We start from the raw sequence: 15,602 nt of genomic DNA, 5'->3' as shown, positions 1-15,602 counted from the left end.
CACCATTGACGATGAGAATCATCAGGGAACCTGTCTATAAATCAGAATTGTTTTGCCCCCAAGGAAATCTCGATTCCTGATGCAAGGTGGTTCTGTGCTTTAGTTGGTAGTCACGCGTGGTGGGAAAGTGGTTGTGTTTGGACGGCACTGGAGAGGCCGTGTCCACCTTTGACAGTGGGAAGAGTCCAGCTCCACTCACTCTTGCTAGCCTAAGACTGACTGTTGCCTGCTGCCTTTCTTTTGTGCTCTTGCTGTCAGTGTTACAGGTGGGAGAAGGCCCATATCCCTCTCTGTGGGAGCCTCAGGCGGCTTTGGAGGTGGAGGAAGCAGTGAGAAGAAGCTTTCTCTGCAGGATGTAGCTGAGCTGCTTCGGACCAGAGCCTGCAGTAGGGTGGTGGTCATGGTGGGGGCCGGCATCAGCACACCCAGTGGCATCCCGGACTTCAGGTATGCTGCAGTTCCCTTGGATGTCATTTCCCCACTGTCTTCTGCAGGGCTCAGCCTTTTCCTTCTCTCTGCAGATCCCCAGGAAGTGGCCTCTACAGCAACCTTCAGCAGTATGACATCCCGTACCCTGAAGCCATCTTTGAACTTGGCTTTTTCTTTCACAACCCCAAGCCCTTTTTCATGTTGGCCAAGGAGCTGTACCCTGGGCACTATAGGCCCAATGTCACTCACTACTTCCTAAGGCTACTCCACGACAAGGAGCTGCTTCTGCGGCTCTATACACAGAACATCGACGGGCTTGAGAGAGGTGAGCCTTTGGCCCCTTGCATGTCTGTGCTTGTTTCTCAGGACTGCCTAAGGCCTAGTGTTTATGTCGGCCCTGGGACTATTGCTAGGCAGCTGGTTATGCCTTTACCACTTCTGCATTTGAGGCCACATGGAAACCTCTCTGTAGGCCTGTCTCTTACGCACCTTCTGAGTTCTGAATTTTAGATGGAACTAAAATTCATACTATTTTTAATCTAGTGTGGATCTCCCCCTCTCTCTGCCTCTCTCTCTTCTTCTCTTTCCATCTCTTTCTCCTTCCCTTTTTCTTCCCTTCCCTCTTTCTCCCACCTTCTCTCCATCTCTGGCTCCCACCTAAGGAACCCTTAGGTCCTTTCCTCCATTTCCATGTGTGACGCATGGCCAGACCTTGTTCTCTGTTCCCTCCACCTCTTTCAGGCAGATACCTCACACCATGGTGTTACTATAGAAACAATGTCTAGATGTTTATAGATATGTCTGGAAGATAAAGCCTTGTTGCAGCATAGCTCTGATGCCATTATTCTGAAGAGCCACCAGCATTTCAGTGTTGTCCAAGTCAGTCAGTGACGTCTTGATTCTACTTCACAGTGAGACAGCCATGGTTAGAGCCTGCATACCCTAGGGGAGGTGCTGCTGCTTTCCCAAGGTGCAATATGCAGGCCCATGGCAGATCCAGCCACTCTGCCATTCTGTGGAGTGCTGTGGTCTGAAGTAAGACATCACATTGTGGGATAGGATTCCTGTGAGAAGGAATCTACAGCCCAGAACCAGAGACAGTAGTGACCACCCCAAGTTTCCCCCTAAGCAGAAGGAAAGGTTTTAGGGGGAAGATAGGAATCTCTTGGTGTTGGGTTTAAGCATTACAGTTACCAAAGAGCTGTAATGAACTTCACGAGAGCCCGGTTGTTGTTGCCGAGGAGGTTCTGCTAGAGCCCACACTCACCTCAAACGTACTCCGTAGCTCACACTGTCTTGGGGCTCTCAGTTCTTTAGCCTCAGCCTCCCCAGTGCTAGGATTGTGTGCTTGTGCCACCGCATGCAGCTGAGAAGTCCCTTTCTGTTTGCTTACCGGCCAGAGAGTTTTTTGAAATGAGTTTTGTCAAGCCCAGAAGGTGAGCTTGTGCTTGCATAGCCATCCCAGAGGCTGCAACACTGAGATTTGCTTTGAATTTCAGCATCTGGGATCCCGGCCTCAAAGCTGGTTGAAGCCCACGGGACCTTTGTAACAGCTACATGCACGGTCTGTCGAAGGTCCTTCCCAGGGGAAGACATATGGGTGAGTCACTTCATGAAATAGTCTCTGCCTTCTGCAATTCTTGGGGGTAGAGGATCTTATAGTAATTTGTTTTATGCTTGTTTATTTGTTTGTTTCAAAACAGGATGCTCACAGAGGTCGAAACTCACGAAAATAGCTAGGCTGTTTGGTCAGGCAACCTTAAAGATCCACCCTAAGGATCTCTGCCTCCCCAGTGCTGGGATTACATTATACATCACCATACTTGGCTTTGTTTGTTTGTTTGTTTGTTTGTTTGTTTAGACAAGGTCCCACTATTTAGACCAGGTTGGCCTATAACACAAAGAGATCCATCAGCTTCTGTGGGATTCAGGATGTGCTCCACCATGCCTGGCTCCCGAACTTTTGACTTAGAAAAATAATACATACTTGTAAAAGAACATAAGGCTGGGCTGAGGATGTGACGCAGCTCAATGGTGGAGTGCTTGTCTAGCATAAACAGCCCTGGGCTCTATGGCCAGTGCTCCTTCCACCCCAAAAATGCAGGTCAGAAATATATAGGGAAAATGAATTCCCCATGGCAGGCATGGTTGAACATGCCTTTAATCCCAGAACTTGGGAGCAAGAGGCAGGCAGATCTCTGAGTTCTGGGCCAGCCAGAGTTACATAGTGTTTGTCTAAAAAAACAAACAAAAAGAAAGGAAGAAAGAAAAAAAGAAAGAAAGGAGAAATAAAATGAGTCTCTCTTTAACCAATCCCTTTGGTTGTCGTTCGTGATTGGGGGATAATGTAATAGTCTGTGTTTTTAAAGCAAAAGATATATGTGCATATAAACATGCATGCAGGTATCTATATAGACATTAAAATATTAAAATTAGTTCATTGATTCCTATTACATTTCTTTTATAAATTCTGTACATTCCTGTTCAGTTTAATGGCTATCTTATGTTGACATCTGAGACATGTTTACTCCTTTTGTTACTTAATATGAGGCATTTTTAATGTTTATAATTGTTGCTATTAAAAACAACACAGGAAAGGGTAGGAGAATGGCTCAGTAGGTAAACCATAGAAGAGCTAGGCAGGTATGGCAGCCCACTGGACTCTCAGATTCTTAGAACAAGCTAGTATTTATACTAGCTCTGCTAAGCACAAAGACCAGTGTTCAGATCCTTGTTGCCCATCCCCTTCTCCTGAGGGCCACTGGATCTCCTGAGACCCTTGGCCCTGGACTCCATACATTTCACTTCTCCCCAGTATGCAACATCCACCATCTTGTAAAAGTTGGACACAGTAGTATACATGTCTATAACCCTGGGGCTGAGTGGTTTGAGACAGGCATACCTGTAGAGCTCACTGACAAAGCAGCCTAGCCTAACTGATGAGCTGCAGGTGGTGAGACACACTAAACTCAAAAACTAAGGTGGAGTCAAGTGTGCCGTTACATGCCTTTACTCTCAGCACTTGAGGCAGAGGCAGGCAGATCTTGGTGAGTTCAAGGCCAGCTTGGTCTACATATTGAACTCCAGGAGGGCCAGGACTACATAGAGACCCTGTCTACATACACATGCACACGTGGAGCATGACTAAAGAAGGTGCTCAGCATCTACCTCTGTCCTCCACACGCATGTATTCATAAGTGGGTCCATATTCACGCATACCATTCTGCAAGGTCCAGAGAACATGGAGCCAACCACATTGGCTACTTGCAGCTGGTAGGGATGGTGGATGTTGCATGCTGGTGAGAGGTGAAATGTATGACGTCCAGGGCCAGGGGTCTCAGGTGATCCAGTGGCCCTCAGGAGAAGGGGATGGGCAAGAGTTGGCATCCTTCAGGTAGCATCATTTGAAGCCTGGAAGCTAGAAGACATTAATCATAAATGAGCAAGGACCAAAACCACAGGGCAAGATGGAAACAGTGAGACCCAGTGGAGCACATGACTTTCAGGGGCAGTGTGTTGAATTCTGGAGGAAACGAAGCTCAGTGGCCATTTGAGGGGGAAGTGTACATGGCTTTGTCTGCTAGGCACAGGATTTACCTGTGGTTGGTCTTTGTGGTCTCTCTTGAAGAGAAAGCATGTGTCCTTGGATTGCCTTAGTAGGTTTTTCTTATTTCTCGTTTTGTGTGCTTTCTGGAAAATAGGGTTTAATCAGGGACAAGTGAATCTAGTGAGTGATTTCCTGGAATTTGCCCATGGGCTCATGCCACCCACATTCATGGTGGTTCTTCCCACGTAGTTAACCCTCTCTAGAAACACCCTGCACCCCCAGAGATGGGCTTTAGCAATTAGTTAAGTCCTAACAGTCAGCAAGGTTGACAGTGAATATCACTGGGGCACTGGCTAGCCGGGTGCAAGCGGTCATTTTCCTTCTTCATTATTGGAGTCACTTCTGCTGGAGTCTGTCAGGTCAGGTGCATCTGCTTTCAGCCGGTTGGTGCTTGGTCTGCATGTATCTGCTCTCCGTCTTCCTTATTCTTTTAAAGATTACTTTTGTTGTTGTTGTTGGTGGTGGTGGTGGGTTTTTTTTTTTTTTTTTTTTTTTTTTTTGGTTTTATCTAGACAGGGTTTCACTGTGTAGCCCTGGCTGTCCTGGAACTCACTTTGTAGACCAGGCTTAGAAATCCACCTGCCTCTGCCTCCCAAGTGCTGGGATGAAAGGCGTGCGCCACCACCGCCCGGCTTGAAGATTACTTTTATATTTTGCATTTATAGTCTTTTTATTTGTGTGGGTGTAGGGGATACATGTGCCATAGTGCCCGAGTGGAGGCCAGTGTGATTGTTGAAATCCTTGGATTCAGATCAGCCATCTTACTTTGTGTTTTTCCACTGCTCACCATTCTTTCTTCCATCCCTTCCTCTGTCTCTTCCTTTCCTTCTCTATTCCATTCCTTTCCTTTCTAGTTCATCAGCTTGGAAGTTATTATAGTTTGAAGTAAAATGTCCCCCACAGGGCTGCATGTTTGAACACCCCATCTGTAGTCCTGTGCTGTATTAGGAAGTTATAGAACCTTTGAGATATGAGGCCTCGCTGACAGAAGTAGATCACCTGGGTAGGCTTTTGAAGGCTAAGCAGCTTCTGGTTCTGCCCTTGCTTTCTGCTTCCTGGTTGGCCGTCGTATGAACAGCAGCAGCATCCGTTCCCATGTCCATGGCTGGAGCCACCCCTGGCACTGTGTTGAGCTGAGTCAAAGTGATGCTGCTTCATCCCTTACGCTGTTTCTGCGAGGTGTGGGTCACTGCGAGGCGTGGGTCACACACAGCACTGCCAAGAATGCCCAGATCAGGGCTGCACAAGCTCCTTGTGTTCTTTTAGTAACAACCAACACACACATGCTCTTTTGTTCACATTTCAAATATGTTTCCTAGCTATTCTGGTGTATATTTGTAATTCCAGCACTTAAGGCATAGAAGATGAAGGATTGTGAGCTCAGGGCTAACCTAGACTACACAGTGAAACTCTCTCAGAAAACCCTCATCAAAATCTTTACGATGTTTCACTGTGGTATGTATAACACATATTCATCATTCAAATAACTTAAAAATATTTACTTTATAAGTGTGTGTGTGTGTGTGTGCATGTGTGTGTGCCTGAGTGTATATATTTGTGTCCACGTGGGTGCAGGATGCCATAGCAGTCAGAAGGCATCGGGTGCCCTGAGACTGGAGTTACAGATAGTTGTGAGCTGCCATAGGTGATGGCAATTGAACTAAAGTCCTCTGCAAGAGCAACAAGTACTCTTAGCTGCTAAGCCATCTCTCCAGTTCCTAGTTTAATAATTTTTAAGTTTAGTTGCAAGGTATCAATGTTCTGCAACCAGTACTGCCGTGTATTTCCAAAACAATCTTTATCATACCGAGCAGAAACTCCATAGCTGTTAAACACCAGCTTCCCCTAAGCCTGTGGTATGTTCCTTCTATTATCACCTAAGTACTGGATCATGGAGTCACTCAGTCCACATTCTTTTGTGACTGGCTTGTTTCAGATGTACTGTCTTCAGATTTACCCATCTCCTGGTCAGACTCCCCTTCCTTTTTAAAGTTGGGCACATTTTAAACTTGTATCTGTTTGTCAATGAGTACTTGTGTTGCTCCTCCCTTTTGGCCATGGAGAATGTGGACGTGGTGTGCAGACAACCCTTTGAGACCCTGCTTTCAATTCTTCTCGTTATAGTCCTAGGTGTGAAATTGTAAGCGTTTATGGTAAACCTAGCTTCATTTTCTGAGGTTTCCTTGAGCTTTCCGCAAAGGCCATCCACTTACACTGTTGTCTTCTGCTCTTGCACTGTTATTACTCGAATGACTTTGTCCAGCGTCACAGAGTGTTGGAGCTTTAATGCTGTCGGCTTGTTTTCCTTTGGTTGGCTGGGCTTTTGGCATCTATCATAGCTTCTCTTGTGTTTTCTTCTCAGGGTTTAAATGTTTTAGCTCTTACATTTATGAATTTGATTCATTTTGAATTATTTTTTGTGTACAATACATACACAGTTCCAACTTCCTAGCTGAGATGAAGTCAATCTAGTCTAGAACAAAGAATTACATTTATTTGGAGATTTTCCCCACCCCCAAGGCAGGGTTTCACCGTATAGCCCTGGCTGTCCAGGAACTCATTCTGTAGACTAGGCTGGCCATGAATTTCTTTGGATCTTTTTAGTATTATGGTCTCAAAGACGATTCAGGAAGTAGAGAGTATACTGTCTGATGGTGGCCATTTTCATAGCTTAATCTCAGAGGATTTATTTTGGGGTTGTGACAGGTGTGTGAGGGGTGAACTGTCTCACAGTGAAGCCTTGTTTGGCATAGTTCATGAGGTGTGCATATGCTGGTGAGTCCACAGTTCATCCTTTACAAAGCCACATGTTCCACTTAAGGCCTCACAACCAGTGCTGCTCAACTGTGACTTTCTCCCTTAACAGAATTCATCTTTTCAATGCACCTATCTACTCTTTTTAGCACTTTATAATTTGATATTATTATTTATTTTTTGTGTATGGGTGTTTAGCTGGATGCATGTCTGTGCCCTGTGTGTGTGTATAGTGCCCAAGGAGGCTAGAAGAGGGTGTCTGATCCCCTGGCATTGGAATATGGGCAGGTTGTGAGCTACCATGTGTGTGCTAGGAAATGAACTCAGGTCTTTTGGAAGAGCAGCCAGTACTTTTAACCTTTCTGTTTCTCCAGCTTCCCTCACGGGTTCCCCTAATGTACTTTGTGACAGGGTCTCACTATGTAGCCCTGGCTAGCTTGGAACTTGCTATGTAGACCACACTGACCTTGAACTTACAGAGATTCATTTGTCCCTCTGTCCTAAATTCTGGGATTAAAGGTATGTACCTCCATGCCCAGCTTCCATAGTGAATGAAACTATACTCTCCCCTCCCCCAACAATAGGCTTGATATCTTTGGAAAAAAGTATTGATTATGTATGTAGGGATTTGTTTGTGGGCTCTCTGCTCTGTTCTGTTGAGCTCTCTGTCTTTTTTTTGTACCAGTATCACACTGCTTTGGTTACTATAGCTTGTAGCAAGTTTTAAAGTCAGGAAATATGAATTAAAAGTCTTTATTTTACACATATATACATATATGTGTGTGTATTATATACAGAGGTCAGAAGGAGGCACTGGTTCCCCTGGGACTGTAGTTACAAATAGTGTGAGCCACCATGTGGGTGCTGGGGATCAAACCCAGGTCCTCTGCAAGAGCAGCAGTGCTCTTAACCACTAGGATGTTTCTACAACCCATGCAGTGTGAATTTTAACACATTTTAGAATGGCTACATCAGCTTTCTGTTACCACAAGAAATACCTCAGGTAATAAACTTAGGAGACAAAAGGTTTATCTTGGCTCCAGTGTCAGAGATTCTGGCCCATGTTTTGGGCCTGTGACAAGGTAGCGCATCATGATGGGAGAGTGCTACAAAGGTGCTCATCCCGTGGTTAGGAGGGAAAGAGAAAAGAAGAGGAAGGAGTCCATTGCCCTTTGAGGGCATCTCCACGCGACCTGATTCTCAGCGAGACCTGTCTTCTGCAGGCTCCTCCCCTTCAACAGAACCACAGGCTGGGGAGTAAGTCCTCCGCACACAACCTTTGGAGATAAGCTTTTTTTTTTTTAATTTTATTTTTAGCATTTTGGCAAAATGACGTAGAAAGTCCAGCTAGTTAGCACACACCCATACTGTTACATACACAGCTTGTGCCACTGCCAGCGTGCCCTCCAAAGTCAGACACCTTGCAGATAGACTCACACCAACAACACTCTTCCTACAGCCCGCAGTAACCTTATTGTGTGGACTCTCTGGGTTTGGACTGCTGTCAGTCTCCTTAAGCTCCTTTGGGTTCTCTGTGTTCATCTTTCATCGACCCCAACTCTTAGCAACTCTGATCTTATTTTCTTTTGTTTTTTTTTGTTTGTTTGTTTTTGTTTTTTGTTTTGTTTTGTTTTGTTTTGTTTTTGTTTTTTGAGACAGGGTTTCTCTGTGTAGCCCTGGCTGTCCTGGAACTCACTTTGTAGACCAGGCTGGCCTCGAACTCAGAAATCCGCCTGCCTCTGCCTCCCGAGTGCTGGGATTAACCACCACCCGGCTCATGGTTTTTGCTATTTTCTCTCTCTTCTCTCTCCTTCTTTTTCATCCTCCCCCTTCTCTTCTCTCTTCCTTCCTTCCTCCCTCCCTCCCTCCCTCCCTCTCTCTCTCTCTCTCTCTCTCTAGTTTTTTGAGATAGGCTTTCTCTGTGTAGTCCTGCTGTCCTGGAACCAGTTTGTGGACCAAGCAGGCCTCAAACTCAGAGATCTGCCTGCCTCTGCCTCTCAAGTGCTGGGTTTAAAGGTGTGATTCACCCCCCCCCACCCCCCAGCTGTATTTTGCTATTTTCAAAATTGATTTCTTCTAGTTGAGCTGTAAGAGTTCATTGTAGCTAGCAGGATGGCTGCAAGGCATATTTATTTACTTTTATTTTTCTGTTTGATAAGACACTGTGACCAAGGCAGTTTAAAAAAAGACTTTGTTTTTGCTTGTGGTTCCAGAGGGATGAGAGTCCATCATGGTTGGGACACATGGCAGCAAGTGACAGGCATGGCTGCAGGAATAGGAAGCTGAGAGCTCACATCTTCAAAGGCAAGCATGAAGCAGAGAGAGCAAAGTGGAAGTAGGGTGAGGATATAACTCTCAGAGCCAACAACTGCTGCCCTATCTCCTCCGGCTGGGCAGCAGCCCCTGAACTTCCCCGAGGCAGCAACAGCTGAGGCCAGGTGTCCAGTGCTGGAGCCTAGGGGTCATTGCTTATTCCACAGGTGACAGTGCTTGCTGCCAAGCCTGACAGTCTGAGTCCTATCCTTGGGAGTCATGTGGTGAGGGAGAGAAGCAATCCCTACATGCCAACTTGCACATGGGCATCATGCCCTATATATACAAAATAACTAAAAGTAAAATAAAACATCTTTTTTGTATTTTAGTTAATAGTTCATTATCAGATAAGTTCTGTAAATATTTTTCCCAGTCTGTGGCTTTTCTCCTCACTCTTTGTACAGTGTCTTCCTCTGACTTGAAGTTCTTAATTTTGATATTACATCATTCTTATTTCTTTCAAGGGTTTGTTTTGGTGTTGAGTCCAAAGATTCACTGCCATACCAGAGTTCACCTAGGTTTCCTCCCATGCCATCTTCTAGAAGTTTTTGTCTTGGCATGTAGGTCTCGGATTTACTTTGAGTTAGTTTTATGAAACATGCAGCTCTGTCTCCATTCATTCTGTTGCCTGTGGATGTAGCTCCAGCACGTTTGTTGGAAATGTCCTTTCTCTACCGATCTGCCTCTGCTTTTCAGTCAGAAACTGCTGCTGGTGCCCGTGTCAGTTTGGAGCGTCTTCTCTCTTGTGGCCTCTTTCTTGTGACTTTAGAGTCCTGAGATCTGGCAGCTCTTTGACTTTGCCTTCCATCTTCCATGTTGGCTTTTCTAAGTCCGTTAGCTAATCATTTTTTCTGCATATTTTTCCGACTTTTTCCTTAAGAATTTGCAGTTTCCCTGTGTTGTGTTTCCACGTGGATCCCTTTGATCCTGCTTGTAGTGCACAGAGCTTTCCCATCACTGCAGGGGAATCCCCAGGCAGGCCCACTTTAGCTGTGCACCACTTGTGGGGGGGGGGCCCGCCCCGTGTCCTCTGAGTAGATGAGCGCCCCGCCTTCTCCCCGCAGCCATGGCTCCTCTGCAGTGCGTGCCATTGCTACTGCTTGTGTTGCATCCTGGGTGACTTCTTCTGATCTGCTTCCAGCTCATCAGTACCTTGTTGCGTTGTAGAGAATGAAGCTCTTCCACTGAATCCTACCTTTGCTTTTTACTTCTAGAAGTTATCTTTGGTTCTTTTTAAAAATAATCCATAACATTTAAAATTTTTCTTTTCCTAGATATCTTAAGCTGGCCATTTTTTCCCCTTTTCATTTAAACACAATATAGTTTTATCTTCTGTAGCTAACACTTTCTGGCATCTGTTGGCAGTTGTTTCTACTCATTCTTGCTGAATTTACTCTACTAAAATCTACTTAGCTAGCCATAAAACTTTATTTTACAAGATGTTTCTGTGGCCTTGTCAGAAAGCATACTGCCTCCTTTTCTGTTGGGCATGAGACTTGGTCTAGGGTCAGTTATTAGTAATTGTCATCTACTTTCCCTGTAAGGAGCTGCCTGTGACAGCTGTGGTCACTACTGACAGTGTCATCAGTGAGTTGCAGCTGACCTCTAGGGTAGAAGCAGAACACTGGTCACTTCAGCTCCAACTGGGGGCAGGCCTGTGCTGCCTTTCCCACTGTGTTCAAGACGCCTACAAAGCACTCTAGGGCTGTGGTCCATCCCAGGTGCAACCACAGGAAAATTTGTGGGTAAAACTAGGTGATGTATAGAACTTGATTTGAAATATTTGCAGCCCTCCAACCCTCCCCCGTTCCCCACATTTAAGAAACAGTTGACAGAAATTGTTAAAGCCACATGGGGCCCATTACAGAGTGAAGATTTTTGAACCTGTTCGACATCTCCTTGAAGAGCTTTTGTGTTTTCGTCTTATAAAAGTCATCTTCCTCCCCCAACCCCCTTCTGATTCCCCAGGCTGATGTGATGGCGGACAGGGTGCCCCACTGCCCTGTCTGTACTGGCGTTGTGAAACCCGACATTGTGTTCTTTGGGGAGCCGCTGCCTGCAAGGTTCCTACTCCATGTGGCTGACTTCGCTTTGGCAGATCTGCTACTCATTCTTGGGACCTCCCTGGAGGTTTGTTGAAAGGCATGTGGGGATGGGTAGGAGGGCGGTGTGGAGGGCTAGGGCCTGGTTGATGGTATCACCTTTTCAGGTGAGGAGAGTCACTGGTGGTGACACTTAGGGTTTGAGAGCAATGGCTGTGTAGGAGTGCATAAGGATGTAGTGAAAGGTTAGCCATGGGTCAGGGCTGAAAGGACTGATCTCAGCACAGAGCTGTACTATGGGATGAAGAGCACATGGGTGGCCCTGAAGTGACCTTTGGTGGGAGGAGGTTGGCTGGTACGGGGCAGTCAGAGTACCAGTGGGGTTGGGGTCTGCATGCGGGTATGTTTGTGGCTCTGTATGGAGATGACCACTGATCTGCATCTGAGTCAGAATGCCAGCGAGTTTCCAAAAGTGTAAAGAGGCAAGGACAGCCAGGACTATCTGTTTTAAAAAACACAACCAACCAACCAACCAACCAACCAAGTGACTCATTTACAGCAGCAGAGACAAAGTGGAGAATCAACTTTATTTTCTGTCAGTTTTTATTATCTTATTCTATGTATGTGGGTGTTATGTCTGCATGTATTTTTGGTGCCTGTGGAGTCCAGAAGAGGGCATCTGATTCCCAGGAACTGGACTGAGAGGTAGTTGTGAGCCGCCATGTAGCTGCTGGGATTCAAACCCAGTTTCTCTGCAAGAGCAGCGTACCCTATCTCTCCAGAGCCTTTAAAGTTTTTCTGCAAGAGCAGTGTACCCTATCTCTCCAGAGCCTTTAAAGTTTCTCTGCAAGAGCAGCGCACCCTATCTCTCCAGAGCCTTAAAAGAATCAGCTTTAAAGATCAGTAGCTACTAATATTTTGGCCTATGTCCTCATTGGTGTTTTTTCTTGGGGACAAATGGCAGAAGCCGCACACTGTGTGACATGGGTGATGTGAGCACCCACCTGGAGCAGCCTTGCTAGTGCCCTGCTAGTGCTGTGCCCTGTGAGTGTGAGGGCACAGACAGGCCAGGCCTCAATCCACTACCAGTGTGGGGTAACAAATCTGCAGTGTCCTGGATCCTATATTTGCGGAAAAAATAGTAACCTGTTAGATTGTGGAGCACTTTACCATATAATCTTCTTCTTCTTCTTTCTTTTTCTCTTTTCAAGACAGGGTTTCTCTGTATAGCCCTGGCTGTCCTGGAACTTAAAAACCTGAACTAGCCAGAACTCTGCAACATTTCCAGTCATAGGTTCTAAGTCAAGAATTGTGGACCTGTAAGACAATGTATGTAGGCTGTTGCTTATTGGTGGACAGTAGACAAACAGTAATTTGTGTGTTGTCTGCCATGGTGACTGTCCATGTATGCATTTACACCTATGCAGGTCCTCTTGCGGGACAAATGCTGATATCGGTGTATGAGGGTCCAGTTGCTTACATTGTCACCAATATGAAAATGACCCATTTTAGTTTTCTGTCATTCTGAACAGTTACAGAGAGGCATGATGGGGCTGGTGATGTGGCATGGCGGGTTGCTTGCCTAGCAAGCACTAAGCCTGGGTCAGCTCCCACCACAGACCCTGTGAGGCCTTATATTTCTGCTCATGTTTATGTACCGTTTGTTTTCTTTGCAGAGATGAATCACTGGCCCGTTTCTCTCTGGACTGTAATTAGCAACGTAATTAATGTGTATAAAGCATCACACCACACTTTCCCACAGCAGTTTTATGTAGATGTCAGGGTGGCAGTGCCGAAGTCACCTCTCTCTTCTCACTTCAGGTTCACGTCTAGAACGCCTTTTCCTCCTCACACCCACAAGCCCTAGTTTGTCTCTATTTTTAAGAACTTGTCTTTTACATTTGTTTATATGTATGTGTGGGCCAGAGGACAGTCTGTGGGAGTCAGTTCTCTCCTTCCACTCTGGTTCCTGGGGATCAAACTCGGGTTGTCAGGTTTGGTGGCTCCTTACCCACTGCGCTCTCTGCGCCTTCTTTAATGTTTAGGAGCTGTCGGGGTTCTTTGACTTGTTTTGCTTTTCATTTTTAAAAATATATGTATGAGTGATTGCCTGTGTATGTTGTATGTATATGTGTGTGTGTGTGTGTATGATGTATGTATGTGTGTCTGTACTTGTGTGTGTGTGTGTACACCCTGTGTAACTGGTACCTATGGACAGGATATTGAAGACCCTGGACCTGGAGTTACAGTTGTGAACTGCCATGTGGTTGCTGGGAGCCAAACCCAGCAGCAAGCACTCCTAGCTGCTGAGACATCTTTCTAGCCCCTTATTTTGATTTTTTGAAGTGAGGGTCTTATGTAGCCCTAGATGACCTTCAATTTGCTGTGTAGCTGAGGATGACCTTGAACATCTGACCCTCTGTCTGTCTCTGACTGCTGGGAGTAGAGGTGTGCTACTATCATCCTGGCTCCACAGCTGTTTTGTTCACATTTAAATCTAAAATCCCTTTCAAAGTTCCATAGTGAAAGGTTAAGAGCTGGCGTTTCCCTTTTAGATAGGAGCCAGGCTTGGTCTCACCCCTTAATGGGCTCATTTCCCACCGTTATTCTTGGTGCAGAAATAGGACACTAATGGGGACCCAGGAAGTGGGACAGTAGCAGGGTGGTAAAGGGTACTTGCTCCTCTTTGTCGGCAAGTATAGGGGAGGCTCAGAGCAGAGCCCCGGCTGTAGAGTGGACAGAGCAGGTAGAAGGACAATGCTTGCAGGCAGAACATGCAGACAGGGGAGGAGGATGGACTATGGGGAGAAGTCAGAGCTTGTATTGGCCCACCCAGCAGAAGAGAGAGGCTATAGATGGGAAAGAGATCACCCAGACCAGGGGGTAAAAGCCTTTGTAAACTAAGTGGCAGGCTCTTTGTGTCACAGTCTCCTGCCCCAAGGTGTCAGTGACTAGTGCTCAATGTCCTGATGTGCATGGTCACATTGCCTCTCACATTTGGGTTATCTTTCAGGTGGAGCCTTTTGCCAGCTTGTCTGAAGCAGTACAGAAATCAGTGCCCCGACTGCTCATCAATCGAGACTTGGTGGGGCCGTTTGCTCTGAGTCCTCGAAGGAAAGATGTGGTCCAGCTAGGGGATGTAGTTCATGGTGTGGAAAGGCTGGTGGACCTCCTGGGGTGGACACAAGAACTGCAGGATCTTATGCAGCGGGAACGTGGCAAGGTACAGTGGCTTTGGCCAGTCCGACGGTGCATCCTCTCTGGTCACTGCCCTCACTCAGTGCGTGGCTGGCGTTTAGGAGGGCGGTGCTCCTACAGACCATTGCTTTTGCTTCCTACTCTGCAGCTCTCTGCTGGGACCTAGGGGAGGGGAGGGCTGAGAAGCTGACATTCTCTGCTCCCTGCATGGGACAGAGCTAACCAGAGATGGTTTGTTAATCAGTGTCATTATCTATTATAGCCATTGGGAATAGGAAGCCTGGGAACACTGTGCGTTCTAGGTTTTATAGTACCTGTGAATCACAGAAAATAATTTCCTGTGAGAACCATGTTATATGTGATTATTATAAAAAGGTGCTGCACTGCCCAGAAGGTCTCACCAGAATATATCACAGCTGATGTTATGTGGCTCTGGGCCTGTGGTCTCACTTTAACTGTCAAAAGCTCCCAGCCTCTTGTGCTTAGCCTGAGCCCTTAATGAAACTGGACCAAAGAGAAGCCTGGCATATTAAGGAGCCGTGGCATTTACTGCTTCCACAGATGAGATGTAACCACCAGTATTGCATCTTTTTGTTCCAAGGTTTGGTTCTTAAGGCTGAATGTACGCAGGTGCCATTCATTAGAAAACAGTCTTTATGTTTTGTGCTAGGCCTTCTGGGTTCCCTTTTCTTACTCATTTCAAAGACAAAAGTTTGTTCCATAAAATATTTTTTACCTCAATGACTGATCCATGTCTGGGATCTGCTAGCCTCTTTGTGTGATGTTAACTGACCTCCATCTGTTCTAGCTGGATGGTGCTGGCCTCTGTGTGTGATGTTAACTGACCTCCGTCTGTTCTAGCTGGATGGACAGGACAGATAAGACTATGGCTTCTTCACCTGGGGAGTCACACAGGAGATCATCCTATGTCCAGCAAGACTTCATACCTGAAGACAGCTCCAACACGTTTACAAACATGGGCCAGACCACAACATGCGGCCTGGACAGTGGTCCTCCGAGGGTGCCTTTGGAAAGGCTGACCAGGGATGTCCACCCTTGGGGCCCCTCCATGTGTGCGCCCCGTCCGCCTCATCACTGCTGAAGCTTGTAGTGCAGATGCTGCTTTCAAGAGGGCAGCACAGCACGCCCATCGCCAGGCAGGCGATGCACTAGGGCAATCTAGCATGTTGAGCGGTAAAGTGGCATCTTTAACTACAACATCATTTCTTGCATGAAATAAACTTAGTATAAAAACCTGG

At 46.3% G+C, this 15,602-nt stretch overlaps 1 protein-coding gene across 6 annotated transcripts in view; it reads left to right on the top strand.

The window, feature by feature from the left end:
- The window catches only part of Sirt3 (sirtuin 3), a 19,387-nt gene extending 3,785 nt beyond the window's left edge, over positions 1 to 15,602 (top strand). For 2 of the 6 annotated variants that reach the window (XM_021166317.2, XM_021166316.1), the window contains exons 2-7: positions 259 to 447; positions 522 to 754; positions 1,929 to 2,029; positions 11,072 to 11,233; positions 14,159 to 14,368; positions 15,205 to 15,602. In XM_021166317.2, the coding sequence (XP_021021976.1) occupies positions 401 to 447; positions 522 to 754; positions 1,929 to 2,029; positions 11,072 to 11,233; positions 14,159 to 14,368; positions 15,205 to 15,225 (774 nt within the window). In that variant the 5' untranslated portion in view covers positions 259 to 400 and the 3' untranslated portion in view covers positions 15,226 to 15,602. Of the gene's footprint in view, positions 1 to 258; positions 448 to 521; positions 755 to 1,928; positions 2,030 to 11,071; positions 11,234 to 14,158; positions 14,369 to 15,151 lie in introns of all 6 variants that reach the window. The other 4 variants (XM_021166320.2, XM_021166318.2, XM_021166315.2 and 1 more) reach the window with 3 other exon arrangements.

This window comes from Mus caroli, chromosome 7, assembly GCF_900094665.2.
Source record: "Mus caroli chromosome 7, CAROLI_EIJ_v1.1, whole genome shotgun sequence".
In the NCBI taxonomy this organism is placed as follows: Eukaryota; Metazoa; Chordata; class Mammalia; order Rodentia; family Muridae; genus Mus; species Mus caroli.
This window is presented reverse-complemented; position numbering and strand designations above follow the sequence as displayed.